General features: G+C 45.5%; 1 protein-coding gene across 1 annotated transcript in view; it reads right to left on the reverse strand.

The window, feature by feature from the left end:
• LOC145349279 (protocadherin-16-like) overlaps positions 1–14,952 on the reverse strand; it is a 330,993-nt gene that overhangs the window by 121,562 nt on the left and 194,479 nt on the right. Inside the window, exon 3 of the mRNA XM_080197793.1 lies at positions 10,624–10,812. Coding sequence (XP_080053919.1) covers positions 10,624–10,812 — 189 coding nt within the window. The remainder of the gene's footprint in view (positions 1–10,623; positions 10,813–14,952) is intronic.

A 14,952-nucleotide genomic window follows, 5' to 3' on the forward strand; every position in this document is an offset into this window, starting at 1 on the left:
CTAATCAATTCATTACACTCCAAATATCTATAAATCCTATCCCTAATAATTTTTTCTAAAACCTTGCCCACAACAGAAGTAAGATTCACCGGTCTATAATTCCCGGCAAAGTCTCTGTTCCCCTTCTTAAACAATGGGACAACATTCGCTATCCTCCAATCCTCCGGGACTACACCAGAGACCAATGACGACCTGAAGATCAGAGCCAGAGGCTCTGCAATCACCTCTCTAGCCTCCCAGAGAATCCTAGGGTAGATCCCATCCGGACCAGGGGACTTATCTGTTTTCAGCCCCTCAAGAATATCCAGCACATCCCCCTTATCAACCGTAATACTGTCTATTTTACACCCCTGCAACCCAGTGTCCTCCTCAGCTATATTCATGTTCCCCTGCGTGAACACCGAAGAGAAATATTGGTTCAATACTTCTCCAATCTCCTCCGGTTCCACACACAACTTCCCTCTGCTGTCTGTAACTGGCCCTAATCTTGCCCTGACCAACCTTCTGTTCTTGACATACCTATAGAACGCCTTAGGATTCTCCTTAATCCTATCAGCCAAAGTCTTCTCATGTCCTCTTTTAGCCCTTCTTAACTCACTCTTCAACTCCCTCCTAGCCAATCTAAAGCTTTCTAGTGCACTACCTGAGCCCTCAAATCTCATCCGAACATAAGCCTCCTTTTTCTTTTTAACCATCGACTCAACTCTTTTAGTGCACCATGGTTCCCTAGATCTACCAATTCCTCCATGCCTGACAGGGACATACCTATCAAGGACTCGCAGTAGCTGCTCCTTGAAAAAACTCCACATTTCGGACATTCCCAGTCCCTGTAATCTCCTAGTCCAATCTATGCTTCCTAATTCACTCCTAATAGCCTCATAATTACCCTTACCCCAGCTAAAACTACTGACCCGAGGTTCATGCCTATCCCTTCCCATCACTAAGGTGAACGTAACCGAATTGTGGTCACTATCACCAAAATGCACACCAACTTCCAAGTCTAGCACCTGGTCTGGCTCATTTCCCAGCACCAAATCCAATATAGCCTCACCTCTAGTTGGCCTATCTACATACGTAGACCATCACACTTATAGAGGTCCCACCTTCCCCAGAATGAGCCCCAATTGCTCAAGTACCTGAACCCCTCCCTCCTGCACCATCCCCTCAGCCACAAGTTCAAACTTTCCCTCTCTCTATTCCTCTCTAAACTATCCCGTGGCACAGGCAAGAGTCCGGATATAACTACTCTTCCAGACTTGGCCTTTAGTTTCCACCCCAACTCCATAAATCTTTGCTTAATATCCCCTTCCCTTAATCTCCCTATGTCATGTGTCCCCACATGAACTATAACTTGGGGTTGATCTCCCTCTCCCCTAAGAGTCCTGAATACCCTGTCCGATACATCCCGGACCCCAGCCCCTGGTAGGCAACACACCAGCCCTGAGTCCCTACCCTTACCTCCGACTCTCCTATCCGTCCCCATAACTGTGGAGTCCCCAATCACGAGGCCCAATCTCTTACCCCTAACCACCTGAGGTTTCCCAATAGGCTCACCCCCAGAGACCTGCTCCCTTTGGTTATCCCCAGTTGATTCCTCCTCAACTGTAGCCTCCAGGACCGAAAACCTATTTTGGAGGGGAACAGCCCCAGGGGATTGTCCCCCCAACTGCTTCTTTCCCCTCTTCCTGGCAGTGACCCAAGACTTATTTCTAGGAGTGACTATCTCCTTATAACTCCTATCTATGTCCTCCTCCACTTCCCGAATTATGCGGAGTTCCTCTAATTCCACCTCCAGCTCCTTTACACGCTCCTCCAGAAACTGCAATCTATCACACTTCCTACAAGTAAAATCACCTGAAACACTACTGGAGTCCCTCACTACATACATCCCACAGGAGATGCAGCTTACAGCCTGAACTGCCATCCCTGAATCAATTACCAGCAGAAAAATAAAAATATATAAAAAAAAATTTTTACCCACTAATCCCTGTAACAATTGAGTTATGAGAAGAGGCTGGATAGACTGGGACTTTTTTCTCTGGAGTGTAGGAGGCTGAGGGGTGATCTTATAGACGTCTATAAAATAATGATGGGCACAGATCGGCTAGATAGTCAATATCTTTTCCCAAAGGCAGGGGAGTCTAAAACTAGAGGGCAGAGGCTTAAGGTGAGAGGGGAGAGGTACAAAAGTGTCCAGAGGGGCAATTTTTTCACACAGAGGGTGGTGAGTGTCTGGAACGAGCTGCCAGAGGCAGTAGTAGAGGCGGGTACAATTTTATCTTTTAAAAAGCGTTTAGGCAGTTACATGGGTACGATGGGTATAGAGGGATAGGGGCCAAATGTGGGCAATTGGGATTAGCGGAGGGTTTCTGAAAAAAAAGGTGACATGGGCCGAAGGGCCTGTTTCCATGCTGTAAGCCTCTGTGACTCTATGACTTTGGGGCGATTTGTGAAGTTCCTCGGTAATGTGAACATGGGAGAGTTTCAGATCCACTTTTTGGGTGAGTCCAAACTTCATTTCTTATACACTCAGAGTAGGAAATGGACTATACCATTTCTAGCCATTAAGGGCAAGGCTTAACTTGCCATGAAGGCTGCTGCAGCAGCAGAGGGAGCCACTGTGCATGTGAAAACCTACGTAGCTTCACATGCACAATAATAACCGTAAGTGCCCCCTACTGGAAATATAACCTGTGACTCCAATCCTGACACCTAGACTAATCACCCTCTCTCCCCCTTCCCACCGATCACATGCAGATGGTAGCCAGCTTCCCCCTCCCTAACCGACTGGCCCGCCCTCATATGCCCTGCCACTTCAGGCCCTGTCCGTGGAGGCCATGCCCCCAAAGGCTCAGACCCCCCTCAGGCCCTGCCATTGTATGTCCATCCCCTCCTCGCTACGATGTGCCCTCTTCAGTTCCCACCCCCCATAAATGGAACGGCGATAATTATGGGGGATTTCAATCTACATATTGATTGGTTGACCCATGTTGGATGCGGTGGGCTTGAGGAAGAGTTCTTGGAATGCTGCCGGGATAGTTTCCTTGAACAGCGTGTGACGGAACCGACGAGGGAGCGAGCTATCTTTGATCTGGTGTTGTGTAATGAGGCAGGTAGAATTAGGGACCTTGTGGTGAAGGCTCGCTAAATATATTTAAGACGCGGGTTGATGGGTTTTTGATAAGAGAGGGGATTAAGGGTTATGGGGAGAGGGCGGGAATGTGGAACTGAGCCACGACAGATCAGCCATGATCTTATTGAATGGCGGGGCAGGCTCGAAGGGCTAGATGGCCTACTCCTGCTCCTATTTCTTATGTTCTTATGATCCTCTTGGGAAGAGTGATCATTGTATGGTTGAGTTTTTGATGCAGATGGAGGATAAGAAAGTAGGGTCCCGAACCTGTGTCCTCTGTTTGGACAGAGGGGAGTACGATAGGATGAGAGAGGAATTGGCAAATGTAGATTGGGGGCACAGATTGGTCAGTAGGACAGCTGAGGAACAGTGGAGGATCTTTAAGGAGATCTTTCTTGGTGCTCAGCAGAAATTTATTCCGATGGTAAAGAAGGATCGTAGGAGAAGGGATAATCAGCCGTGGTTAACGAAAGAAATAAATGAGAGTATTAAATTAAAAGCTGATGCGTTTAGAGTGGCTAAAAGTAGTGGGCGAGTAGAGGATTGGGAAAGGTTTAAAAATCAACAAAGATTGACGAAGAAGTTGATAAAGAAAGGAAGGATAGACTATGAAGCTAAACTAGCACTAAATATAAAAAAGGACAGTAAGAGTTTTTATAAATATATAAAGAGAAGGAGGCTGGCTAGAGTAAATGTTGGACCCTTAGAGGATGAGAGGGGGGATTTAGTGGTGGGGGATGAGGAAATGGCTGAGGCCTTAAATAAGTTTTTTGCCTCGGTCTTCACAGAGGAGGACACGAATAGTTTGCCAGATATTAAAGATAGAAGGATGGTAGGAGTTGAGGGCCTGAATGCGATTACTGTCACTAGAGAGGTAGTGTTTGATAGACTAGTGGGACTGACGGTGGACAAGTCCCCAGGACCAGATGGAATGCATCCCAGGGTTCTGAAGGAAATGGCAGAGGTGATAGTGGATGCCTTAGTGATTATTTTCCAAACCTCACTGGATTCCAGGGAAGTGCCGGAAGATTGAAAAACGGCTAATGTTACGCTGCTGTTTAAAAAGGGTAGCAGACAAAAGGCAGGGAATTATAGGCTGGTTAGTTTAACATCTGTTGTAGGAAAAATGCTTGAATCCGTCATCAAAGAAGAAATAGCGAGGCACCTTGAGAAAAATGGTTTGATAGAGCAGATGCAGCACGGATTCGTTAAGGGGAAGTCGTGTCTGACGAATTTATTGGATTTCTACGAGGATGTGACTCGTGCGGTGGACGGAGGGGAACAGGTGGATGTGGTGTTTCTCGATTTCAGAAGGCGTTTGATAAGGTCCCGCACAAAAGGTTGCTTCAGAAGGTTAGGGGGCATGGAGTTGGGGGTAAGGTGTTGGCGTGGATAGAGGATTGGCTGTCAAATAGGAGGCAGAGAGTTGGTATCAATGGGTGCTATTCTGATTGGCGGTTGGTGACTAGTGGAGTGCCGCAGGGATCGGTGCTGGGGCCTCAGCTATTTACCATTTATATAGATGATCTGGAGGAGGGGGCTGAGTGTAAGGTGTCGAAATTTGCTGATGACACCAAGATGAGTGGAAAAGCAAATTGTGCGGAGGGTGTGGAAAGTCTGCAGAGGGATCTGGATAGGCTGAGCGAGTGGGCGAGGACCTGGCAGATGGAATACAATGTTGGCAAGTGTGAGCTTATCCACTTTAGCAGGAATAATAGTAGGAGGGATTACTACTTACAGGGCGAAAAGCTGCAGCATGCTACGGTGCAGAGGGACCTGGGGGTCCTTGTGCACGAGTCGCAAAAACCCAGCCTACAGGTGCAGCAGGTGATCAGGAAGGCAAATGGGATGCTGGCCTTCATAGCGAGGGGGATTGAATATTAAAGCAGGGAGGTCTTGCTGCAACTGTACAGGGTACTGGTGAGGCCGCAGCTGGAGTACTGTGTGCAATTTTGGTCGCTGCACTTGCGCAAGGATATTTTGGCCTTGGAGGGAGTGCAGAGGAGGTTCACTAGGCTGATACTGGAGGTGAGAGAAGACTATGAAGAGGGACTAAAAAGATTGAGTCTGTACTCGTTGGAGTTTAGAAGGATGAGGGGGGATCTTATAGAGACGTATAAAATAATGAAAGAGATGGATAGGGTAGAGGTAGAGAGATTCTTCCCGCTTAGAAAGGACAGCAGGACTAGAGGGCACAGCCTCAAGATAAGTGGGGGGCAGTTTAGATCAGAGTTGAGGAGGAACTTCTTCACTCAAAGGGTGGTGAATCTCTGGAATTCTCTGCCCGTTGAAGTGGTGGAGGCTGCCTCACTAAATATATTTAAGACGCGGGTAGATAGGTTTTTGATAAGCGAGGAGATTAAGGGTTATGGGGAGAAAGCGGGAAAGTGGAACTGAGCCATGACAGATCAGCCATGATCTTATTGAATGGCGGGGCAGGCTCGAAGGGCTAGATGGCCGACTCCTGCTCCTATTTCTTATGTTATGTTCTTATGTTATGTTATAAGCCCCACCTCCTCAGGCCCCATCCCCAGAGCACTGGCCAAGGGGTGAACTCCCCCCATGCCCTCAATGGTCTCTAGTTTTCCTGGTGAGGACAGCAGGACTGTTCTCCGTTCAGGGGGAGCATGTCCTTCCCTTGCTGGAGAAACCCTCTCTCGCCGAGGCCATAAAGGCAAAGTGATTGTGTTCCGGGCTCACTAATTTCATTTAAATTAGGTTTTGCAGATATTTAAATAATTTATTCAGCGTCTTGCCAGAAATTGGCAGCAGGCTGAATGCGCCAGAAATCTGCTGCCAATAAGATTGTGAGAGGCGGGAGATTGGGCGTTGGTTCGGGGGTAAAATCACCCTCGATGGTGATTTGACTTTTCAGGTGAAAACGTGAAGAAATAATTCTCATCACTTTAAACCCCAAAAGTTTGTTTTATTGTTTCCTTTGTGCCTGGTGACTCCAGCATGACGTCACCATCAAACACATTGCCCGCTCCATTCCCCCGTCAACGTTCCGAAATGGCCATTCCCACCACTATATCCTGGTCCATTCCTTCATCGCTCCCAACAACATATCGTTTCCATGGCACCTTCCCATCAAATCAGATGAGGTGCAGGTCCTGTCCCTTCACTTTCTACCTGCTGACTGTCTGTGACCTCAGTCACTCTGTCCAAATAAAAGAGTGAATTACTGGAACTTATTTCAATGTTGTCTACAGCTGACAATGTTCTTCACTGGGGAGAGTAAATGCAGGTTGCTTTCACAACACTACAAGTTCATCAATAATGATGATTCCTGTCGCTTGTCATTTCAAATCAAGAAATGACAAGCTCACGTTTCTGGTTTAATGTTTGAGTGAAGCTCAGCTCGAAGGGTCTGTTTCCACCCTGTAAATCTCTAACTCAGGCTGGAGCAGCTGCCCCTCCTCTGATTCCAGTCTTTAATATTTTTGATTTTTCCTGTATCTTGTTCTCATGTTTTGCTTTCAGACAGAGTTGGATTTTATTCTGTTATTAACACGTACTCTGGTCCAATAAGTGTTCCTTTATTACTACCTTTGCCTGGGCAGGTTGCACCTCAACATAGCTGGGGCTGAGTGCCTTGTGGGACATTTTGCTATTGCTGATTGGATGGTTTTAATCTAACTCGGCATTGGGGCATGGGGATCAGGAGTGATGATGAGAGAGGAACAACCAGAATGAAAACACTGGCGAAATGGACAGCAAGTGTACAGGCAACAAAAAGTTAACAGGCCCAAGAGAGAAAGCAGCCAGCATGAAATTAAGGATCCCACACACCCCGGACATTCTTTCTTCCACCTTCTTCATCGGGAAAAAGATACAAAAGTCTGAGGTCACGTACCGACCGACTCAAGAACAACTTCTTCCCTGCTGCTGTCAGACTTTTGAATGAACATAACATAAGAACATAAGAACATAAGAAATAGGAGCAGGAGTAGGCCATCTAGCCCTTCGAGCCTGCCCCACCATTCAATAAGATCATGGCTGATCTGTCGCTGCTCAGTTCCACTTTCCCGCTTTCTCCCCATAACCCTTAATTCCCTTGTCTATCAGAAACCTATTTACCCGTGACTTAAATATATTCAGCGAGGCAGCCTCCACCACTTCAACGGGCAGAGGATTCCAGAGATTCACCACCCTTTGAGTGAAGAAGTTCCTCCTCAACTCCGATCTAAACTGCCCCCCCCTTATCTTGAGGCTGTGCCCTCTAGTCCTGCTGTCCTTTCTAAGTGGGAAGAATCTCTCTACCTTTACCCTATCCATCCCATTCATTGGACCTATCTTGCATTAAGTTGATCTTTCTCTACACCCTAGCTATGACTGTTTCACTACATTCTGCACTCTCTCGTTTCCTTCTCTATGAATGGTATGCTTTGTCTGTACAGCGCACAAGAAACAATACTTTTCACTACATACTAATACATGTGACAATAATAAATCAAATTAAATGAAAATAATGAAGTTGAAATCAGGGTTACTATGCATGTATGTGAATGATGTGGATGTGCCAGCATTGGTCTGGGGTAAACACAGTAAAAAGTCTGACAACACCAGGTTTAAGTCCAACAGATTTATTTGATAGTAAACTCACAAGCTTTCGGGGTTAGCCCCTTTGTCAGGTGGTAACCTCGAAAGCTAGTGAGTTTACTATCAAATAAATCGGTTGGACTTAAACCTGGTGTTGTCAGACTTTTTACCGTGTATGTGAATGCACAGAGTATAGTAAATAAGACAGGCAGAAATTACACGGTGGAAATATTGTGGTGATAACAGCGACCTGGCTCAAGGAAAGGCAGGACTGGGTGTGATATATTCCTGGGTACAAGGTGTTCAGGAAAGAGAGGAAAGAAGGAATGGGAGAACATTGCAGTGCTGGGGAAGAGGATGTCCCAAAGGATCCAAGGACAGAATCTATTTGGCTGAAGACAAGGAAAGAAAAGGTGCAATTCCATTGCTGCGTGTAGTCTATAGACTGGCAACTAAAATGAAACAGAGCAGCGAAAGTAAACATTGGTCCTTTAGAGGATAAGAACATAAGAAATAGGAGCAGGAGTAGGCCATCTGGCCCTTCGAGCCTGCCCCGCCATTCAATAAGATCATGGCTGATCTGTCGTGGCTCAGTTCCACTTTCCCGCCCTCTCTCCATAACTCTTAATCCCCTCTCTTATCAAAAACCCATCAACCTGCGTCTTAAAAATATTTAGTGAGGCAGCCTCCACCACTTCAACGGGCAGAGAATTCCAGAGATTCACCACCCTTTGAGTGAAGAAGTTCCTCCTCAACTCCGATCTAAACTGCCCCCCACTTATCTTGAGGCTGTGCCCTCTAGTCCTGCTGTCCTTTCTGAGCGGGAAGGATCTCTCTACCTCTACCCTATCCATCCCCTTCATTATCTTATATGCCTCTATAAGATCCCCCCCTCATCCTTCTAAACTCCGACGAGTACAGATCCAGTCTATTTAGTCTCTCCTCATAGTCCAACCTCCCCAACTCCGGTATCAGCCTAGTAAACCTCCTCTGCACTCCCTCCAAGGCCGAAATATCCTTGCGCAAGTGCGGCGACCAAAACTACACACAGTACTCCAGCTGCGGCCTCACCAGTACCCTGTACAGTTGCAGCAAGACCTCCCTGCTTTTATATTCAATCCCCCTCGCTATAAAGGCCAGCATCCCATTCGCCTTCCTGATCACCTGCTGCACCTGCAGACTGGGTTTTTGCGACTCATGCACAAGGACCCCCAGGTCCCTCTGCACCGTAGCATGCTGCAGCTTTTCGCCTTTTAAATGGTAATCCCTCCTACTATTATTCCTGCCAACGTGGATGAGAAGGGGGATGTAATAACTGGAAATGAGAAAATGACTGAGGAATTGGACAGGTATTTTGTGTCGGTCTTCACAGTGGAAAACACAAGTAACATGCCAAAAATTGATGACAGGAAGGCTATGGAAGGTGAGGACCGAGAAACTATCATTATCACAAAAGAGGTAGTGTTGGGCAAGGTAATGGGGCTAAAGGTAGACAAGTCTCCTGGTCCTGATGGAATGTTTTTAAGACAAAGATAGATTGATTTTTGAACAGTAAAGGAATTAAGGGGTACAGTGAGTCGGTGGGTAAGTACAGCTGAGTCCACAAAAAGATCAGCCATGATCTTATTCAATGGCGGAGCAGGCTCGAGGGGCCAGATGGCCCACTCCTGCTCCTAGTTCTTATGTTCTTAACTAGTGAGGGTGAATCTGCAGGGAAATTGCATTGTTGAATAGTTATAATGGAGGACTTGAATTACCCCAAAATAGACTGGGATAGTATCAGTGAAATGGGCAGAGGGGGCAAGAGTTCTTCCAGTTCAGGAGAATTTTCTACAACAGTTTGTATCCAGTCCAATAAGAAAGTAGGAACAGTCGGACTTGATCCTGGAATTGAGGTGGGCCAATCAGATCAAGTGTCAGTGAGGGAAGTTTTAGGAAACAGTGATCATCATATAATAGGAATGTTAATACAAAAGGACAATCCAGAGTAAAAATAATTAATTGTGGAGAGCTGATTTCAATGGGGCAGAGCTGGGCTAGTTAGAATGGAACGAAACATCAGCAGGAAAATCTGTTGCTGAACAGTGGGATACCATCAAAACAGAAATGGGCCAGACATGGTCATTACACTCTTGTTCAAAAAAGGCTGGAAGAATAAGCCCAGTAATTACAGACCAATCAGTTTGCAACAGTGGGGGAGCTTTGAGAAACAATTATTCTGGGTAGAGTTAGAACTCACATGGAAAAATGTGTGTTGATTAGGAAGTGTCAGCATATATTTCTAAAGGGAAACTATGTTTAACTAACTCACTGGAGTTCTTTGAAGAGATAACAGAGAGGCTCGATGAGGGCAATGCTGTTGATGTGGTGTATATGGACTTTCAAAAGGCATTTGATGCAACGCCACACAGCAAACTTGTGAAAAAAGTTATTATTAATGGAATAAACGGGACTGTAGCAACGTGAATACAAAATTGGCTGAATAATACAAAGCAGAGAGGAATGGTCAATAGATTTTTTTGGGCTTGAGGAAAGTTTGTGGTGGTGTTCAGTATGAGGACCCCTGGTTTTCCTGATGTATATTAATGATCTAGATCCTGGTGTTCCAGAGCAATTTCAAGCTTTACAGATGCCACAAAACTTGAAAGTATTGTAAATTGAGAAGAGGATAATGTAAAAATTCAAAAGATCAGAGGCAAGTTGGTGGAGTGTGCAGATAAGTTGCAGAGGAAGTTCCGTGTGGAGAAGTGTGAGGTGATGCCTTTTGGTAGGAAATGGAGAGTCAACATAAAACCAATGGTAAAATTGTTAAAGGGGTGCAGGAACGGAGGGAGCTGGGTGTATCTGTGTATTAAAGATGGCAGGACAGGTGGAGAGAGCAGTTAATGAAGTGTACGGTATCCTGGACTCTATTAATCTTTATTAATAGATTTGACAATATTTCTTACCCCATCGACTGCTGTCACAGTGAACTCGTAGTGTTTGGGGCCCTCATCCCGATCCAGTTTCTTTGTTGTACAGACCCTTCCTGTCTGTTGGTTGATGGTGAATTGTGTGGGAGCGACACTGCTGATTCCAGAGCCGATGGAATAAGTGATGGTGCCAAAACTTCCGCTGTCAGCGTCTGTGGCTGAGACCTTTGAGGAACAAAAGGATAAAAATGTCAGTGTCAGGATCATGGAACTGGAGAACTGGAGCAAGGGAACAGCTGCCCACTCATCTGGACAGGTGGAGATTTTCCTCCTTCAGCCAGAGTATGACTGACTGAAGGGCTCCTGTACGGGATTCCTGCAATTCTAAACCTGCTATCAAACCAGCCACAGTATTATAACAGAGAAGATGACAGTTAGGAGCAGGGGTAGGCCATTTGGCCCTTCAGACTCGCTCTGCCGTTCAGCACCATCAGTTCTGGCTGTGGCCTCAAATCCACATTCCCAGCAACACCTCACAACCCGTCATTTCCTCGTCAATGAAAAATCCATTGGACTCAGTGTCTTCAGCAGGACAAAAGTTGTTAATAACGTCCTTCTGTTCTCTTCCACAGTTTCTGAACATTATCTAATCCAACAGTGAAAAATTTTACATTCCCAACCCACCATAACCATTGGTGTAAAAAGTGCTTTGTTGGGTCTGACACTGAATCACTTAAGGAGATATTAACGTAGGTGACCAAAGCTTGGTCAAAGATGTAGGCTTCAAGGAGTATCTTAAAGGTGGGAAAGTGAGGTGGAGAGGTAAAAGGCAGAGAGATAGAAACATAGAAAATAGGAGCAAAAGGAGGCCATTCGGCCCTTTAAGCTCCTCCATTCATTATGATCATCGAATTCATGATCCCCCCTTCCCTCCTTGATCCCTCGATCCCTTTTGCCCCAAGAGCTAAATCTAATCACTGCCAATCTTTGGATCCAGGACCCAGAATCTGGACAGCAGCAAGGTCATTTACAGGCAGTGGGCTCAGGATTCAATATTTGTCAGAATACATAAGATGATACCCATTTATTGAATCTAAATAAGTAAGAGAAAGACTGAACAGGCAATGACAAGGCCCTTGGGAGCAGTTTGGATCCCAGATCAGACTTGGCACTCTGATTCAGGCAGTTTACATTCCCTCTTGTACAGTTAGGAAGAAAGTCTTAGAAACCGCCAGACCATCACGAGATTGCAAGCAATTCTGTTTAAAAGTTGGATATGTTTGTTTAATCAGATTGCAGCTGGTTCATCTCCTCAAACTGGCCATTTTACAAAACCTACATAAACAATGGCCCTTAGTTCCAGGATTGGTGGACACACAATGGAATTTAACTCTCAGCAGCATTAAAGTGGATTAAAGGCAGTAGCGACAGAGATAACAGAACATTGGTTCATCTTACAAAAAATATGGATTCTGGAACTGTGTCAAAGGATTGGGAAACTACCAATGTAGCCTTGTTCAAAAAGGGAGGGAGGCAAAATGCAGGAAAGGGAGACTGGTTAGTCTAAATTCAATGATCGGAAAAGTATTCGAATCATTAAGAAGGGAATAGCAGTGCATTTAGAAAGTTCTGATCCGATAAAACAGAATCAGCAGTTTCATGAAAGGGAAATTGTGTCTGACAAAATCACTCAAGCTCTTTAGACATAGTAGATAGAGGAGAACCAGTCAATGTTGTATATTTGGATTTTCAAAAGGAGGCCCAGTGACACAGGGTTTAGTGCTGCTGCCTCACAGCACCAGAGACCTGGGTTCAATTTGACTTGCGAAGGAATGAGCGGTGCGGATAAATGCAAAGTGATGCATTTTGGTAGATTGAACCAAGGCAGGACTTACTCAGTTAATGGTAGGGCGTTGGGGAGAGTTACAGAACAAATAGATCTAGGAGTACATGTTCATAGCTCCTTGAAAGTGGAGTCACAGGTGGACAGAGTGGTGAAGAAGGCATTCAGCATGCTTGGTTTCATTGGTCAGAACATTGAATACAGGAGTTGGGACGTCTTGTGGAAATTGTACAAGACATTGGTAAGGCCACACTTGGAATACTGTATACAGTTCTGGTCACTCTATTATAGAAAGGATATTATTAATCTAGAAAGAGTGCAGAAAAAATTTACTAGGATGCTACCGGGACTTGATGGATTGAGTTATAAGAAGAGGCTGGATAGAGCATAGAACACTACAGCACAAACAGGCCCTTCGGCCCACGAGTTGCGCCGATCACATCAACACCTACCAATCTATAGACCTATCTATAACCCCCAATCCCATTAAACCCCATATACTCATCCAGAAGTCTTTTAAAAGACCCCAGCGAGTTCGCCTCCACCACCACTGACGGCAGCCGATTCCATTCACTCACCACCCTCTAAGTGAAAAACTTACCCCTAACATCACTTCTGAACCTCCCTCCCCGCACCTTAAATCTGTGTCCTCTCGTAGCGACCATTTCAACCCGGGGAAATAGCCTCTGAGAATCCACCCTATCTGTTCCTCTCAACATTTTATAAACCTCTATCAGGTCGCCTCTCAACCTTCGTCTGTCCAGGGAGAAGAGTCCCAGCTCCCTCAACCTATCTTCATAAGGCATGCCTCCCAGTCCAGGCAACATCCTTGTAAATCTCCTCTGTACCCTTTCAATAGCTTCTACGTCTTTCCTATAGTGAGGCGACCAGAACTGCGCACAATACTCCAAATGAAGCCTGACAAGGGTCTTATAAAGTTGCAGCATTACCTCCCGACTCCTAAACTCAATCCCTCGATTAATGAAGGCCAGTACACCATATGCCTTCTTGACCACATCCTCCACCTGCGAGGCTGATTTAAGAGTCCTGTGGACCCGGACCCCAAGATCCTTCTGCTCTTCAACACTGGGACTTTTTTCTCTGGAGTGTAGAAGGCTGAGCAGTGATCTTATAGAGGTCTATAAAATAATGAGGGACATAGAGTCATAGGGGTTTACAGCATGGAAACAGGCCCTTCAGCCCAACTTGTCCATGTCGCCCTTATTTTTTCTGAACTCCGAAGCCAATCCCAATTGCCTGCATTTGGCCCATATCCCTCTATACCCATGTAACTGTCTAAATGCTTTTTAAAAGATAAAATTGTACCTGCCTCTACTACTACCTCTGGCAGCTTGTTCCAGACACTCACCATCCTCTGTGTGAAACAATTGCCCCTCTGGACACTTTTGTATCTCTCCCCTCTCTCCTTAAACCTATGCCCTCTAATTTTAGAATCTCCTACCTTTGGGAAAAGATATTGACTATCTCGCTGATCTGTGTCTTGATGATGGATGTAGGAGTGGAGTTAAGGGAGAAATCAGAAGGGCAAAAAGGGGACACAAAATTGTTTTGGCAGATAAGGCAAAGGAGAGTCCAAAGAGCTTCTACAAATACATAAAGGAAAAAAGAGTAACAAGGGAGAGAGTAGGGCGTCTTAAGGATCAACAAAGACATCTATGTTCAGATCCACAAGAGATGGGTGAGATCCTAAATGAATATTTCTCATCAGTATTTACTGTTGAGAAAAGCACGGATGTTAGGGAACTTGGGGAAATAAATATTGCGGAGAGCACATATTACAGAGGAGGAGGTGCTGGAATTCTTGAAGTGCATCAAGGTAGATAAATCCCCGGGACCTGATGAAATGTATCCCAGGACATTGTGGGAGGCTAGGGAGGAAATTGCGGGTCCCCTAGCCGAGATATTTGAATCACTGATAGTCACGGGTGAGATGCCTGAAGATTGAAGAGTGGCAAATGTGCCTTTGTTTAAAAAGGGCTGCAGGGAAAAGCCTGGGAACTACAGGCCAGTGAGCCTCACATCTGTGGTGGGTAAATTGTTGGAAGGTATTTTGAGAGACAGGATCCACAGACATTTAGAGAGGCAAGGACTGATTAGGGACAGTCAGCATGGCTTTGTGAGTGGAAAATCATGCCTCACAAATTGAATTGAGTTTTTTGAAGGGGTAACCGAGAAGGTAGATGAGGGCAGTGCAGTTGATGTTGTTTACATGGACTTTAGCAAGGCCTTTGACAAGGTACCACATGGTAGGTTGTTGCACAAAGTTAAATCTCACAGGATCCAGGGTGAGGTATCTAAATGGATACAAAATTAGCTTCAGAGGGTGGTTTTAGAGAATTGTTTTTCAATCTGGAGGCCTGTGACCAGCGGTGTGCCTCAGGGATCAGTGCTGGGCCCACTGTTATTTATCATTTATATTAATGATCTGGATGAGAATATAGGCGGCATGGTTAGTAAGTTTGCAGATGACACCAAGATTGGAGGCAGAGTGGACAGTGAAG

The sequence above is a fragment of the Carcharhinus amblyrhynchos genome, chromosome 10 (genome assembly GCF_965287045.1).
Source record: "Carcharhinus amblyrhynchos chromosome 10, sCarAmb.v2.hapA, whole genome shotgun sequence".
NCBI classification, from domain to species: Eukaryota; Metazoa; Chordata; class Chondrichthyes; order Carcharhiniformes; family Carcharhinidae; genus Carcharhinus; species Carcharhinus amblyrhynchos.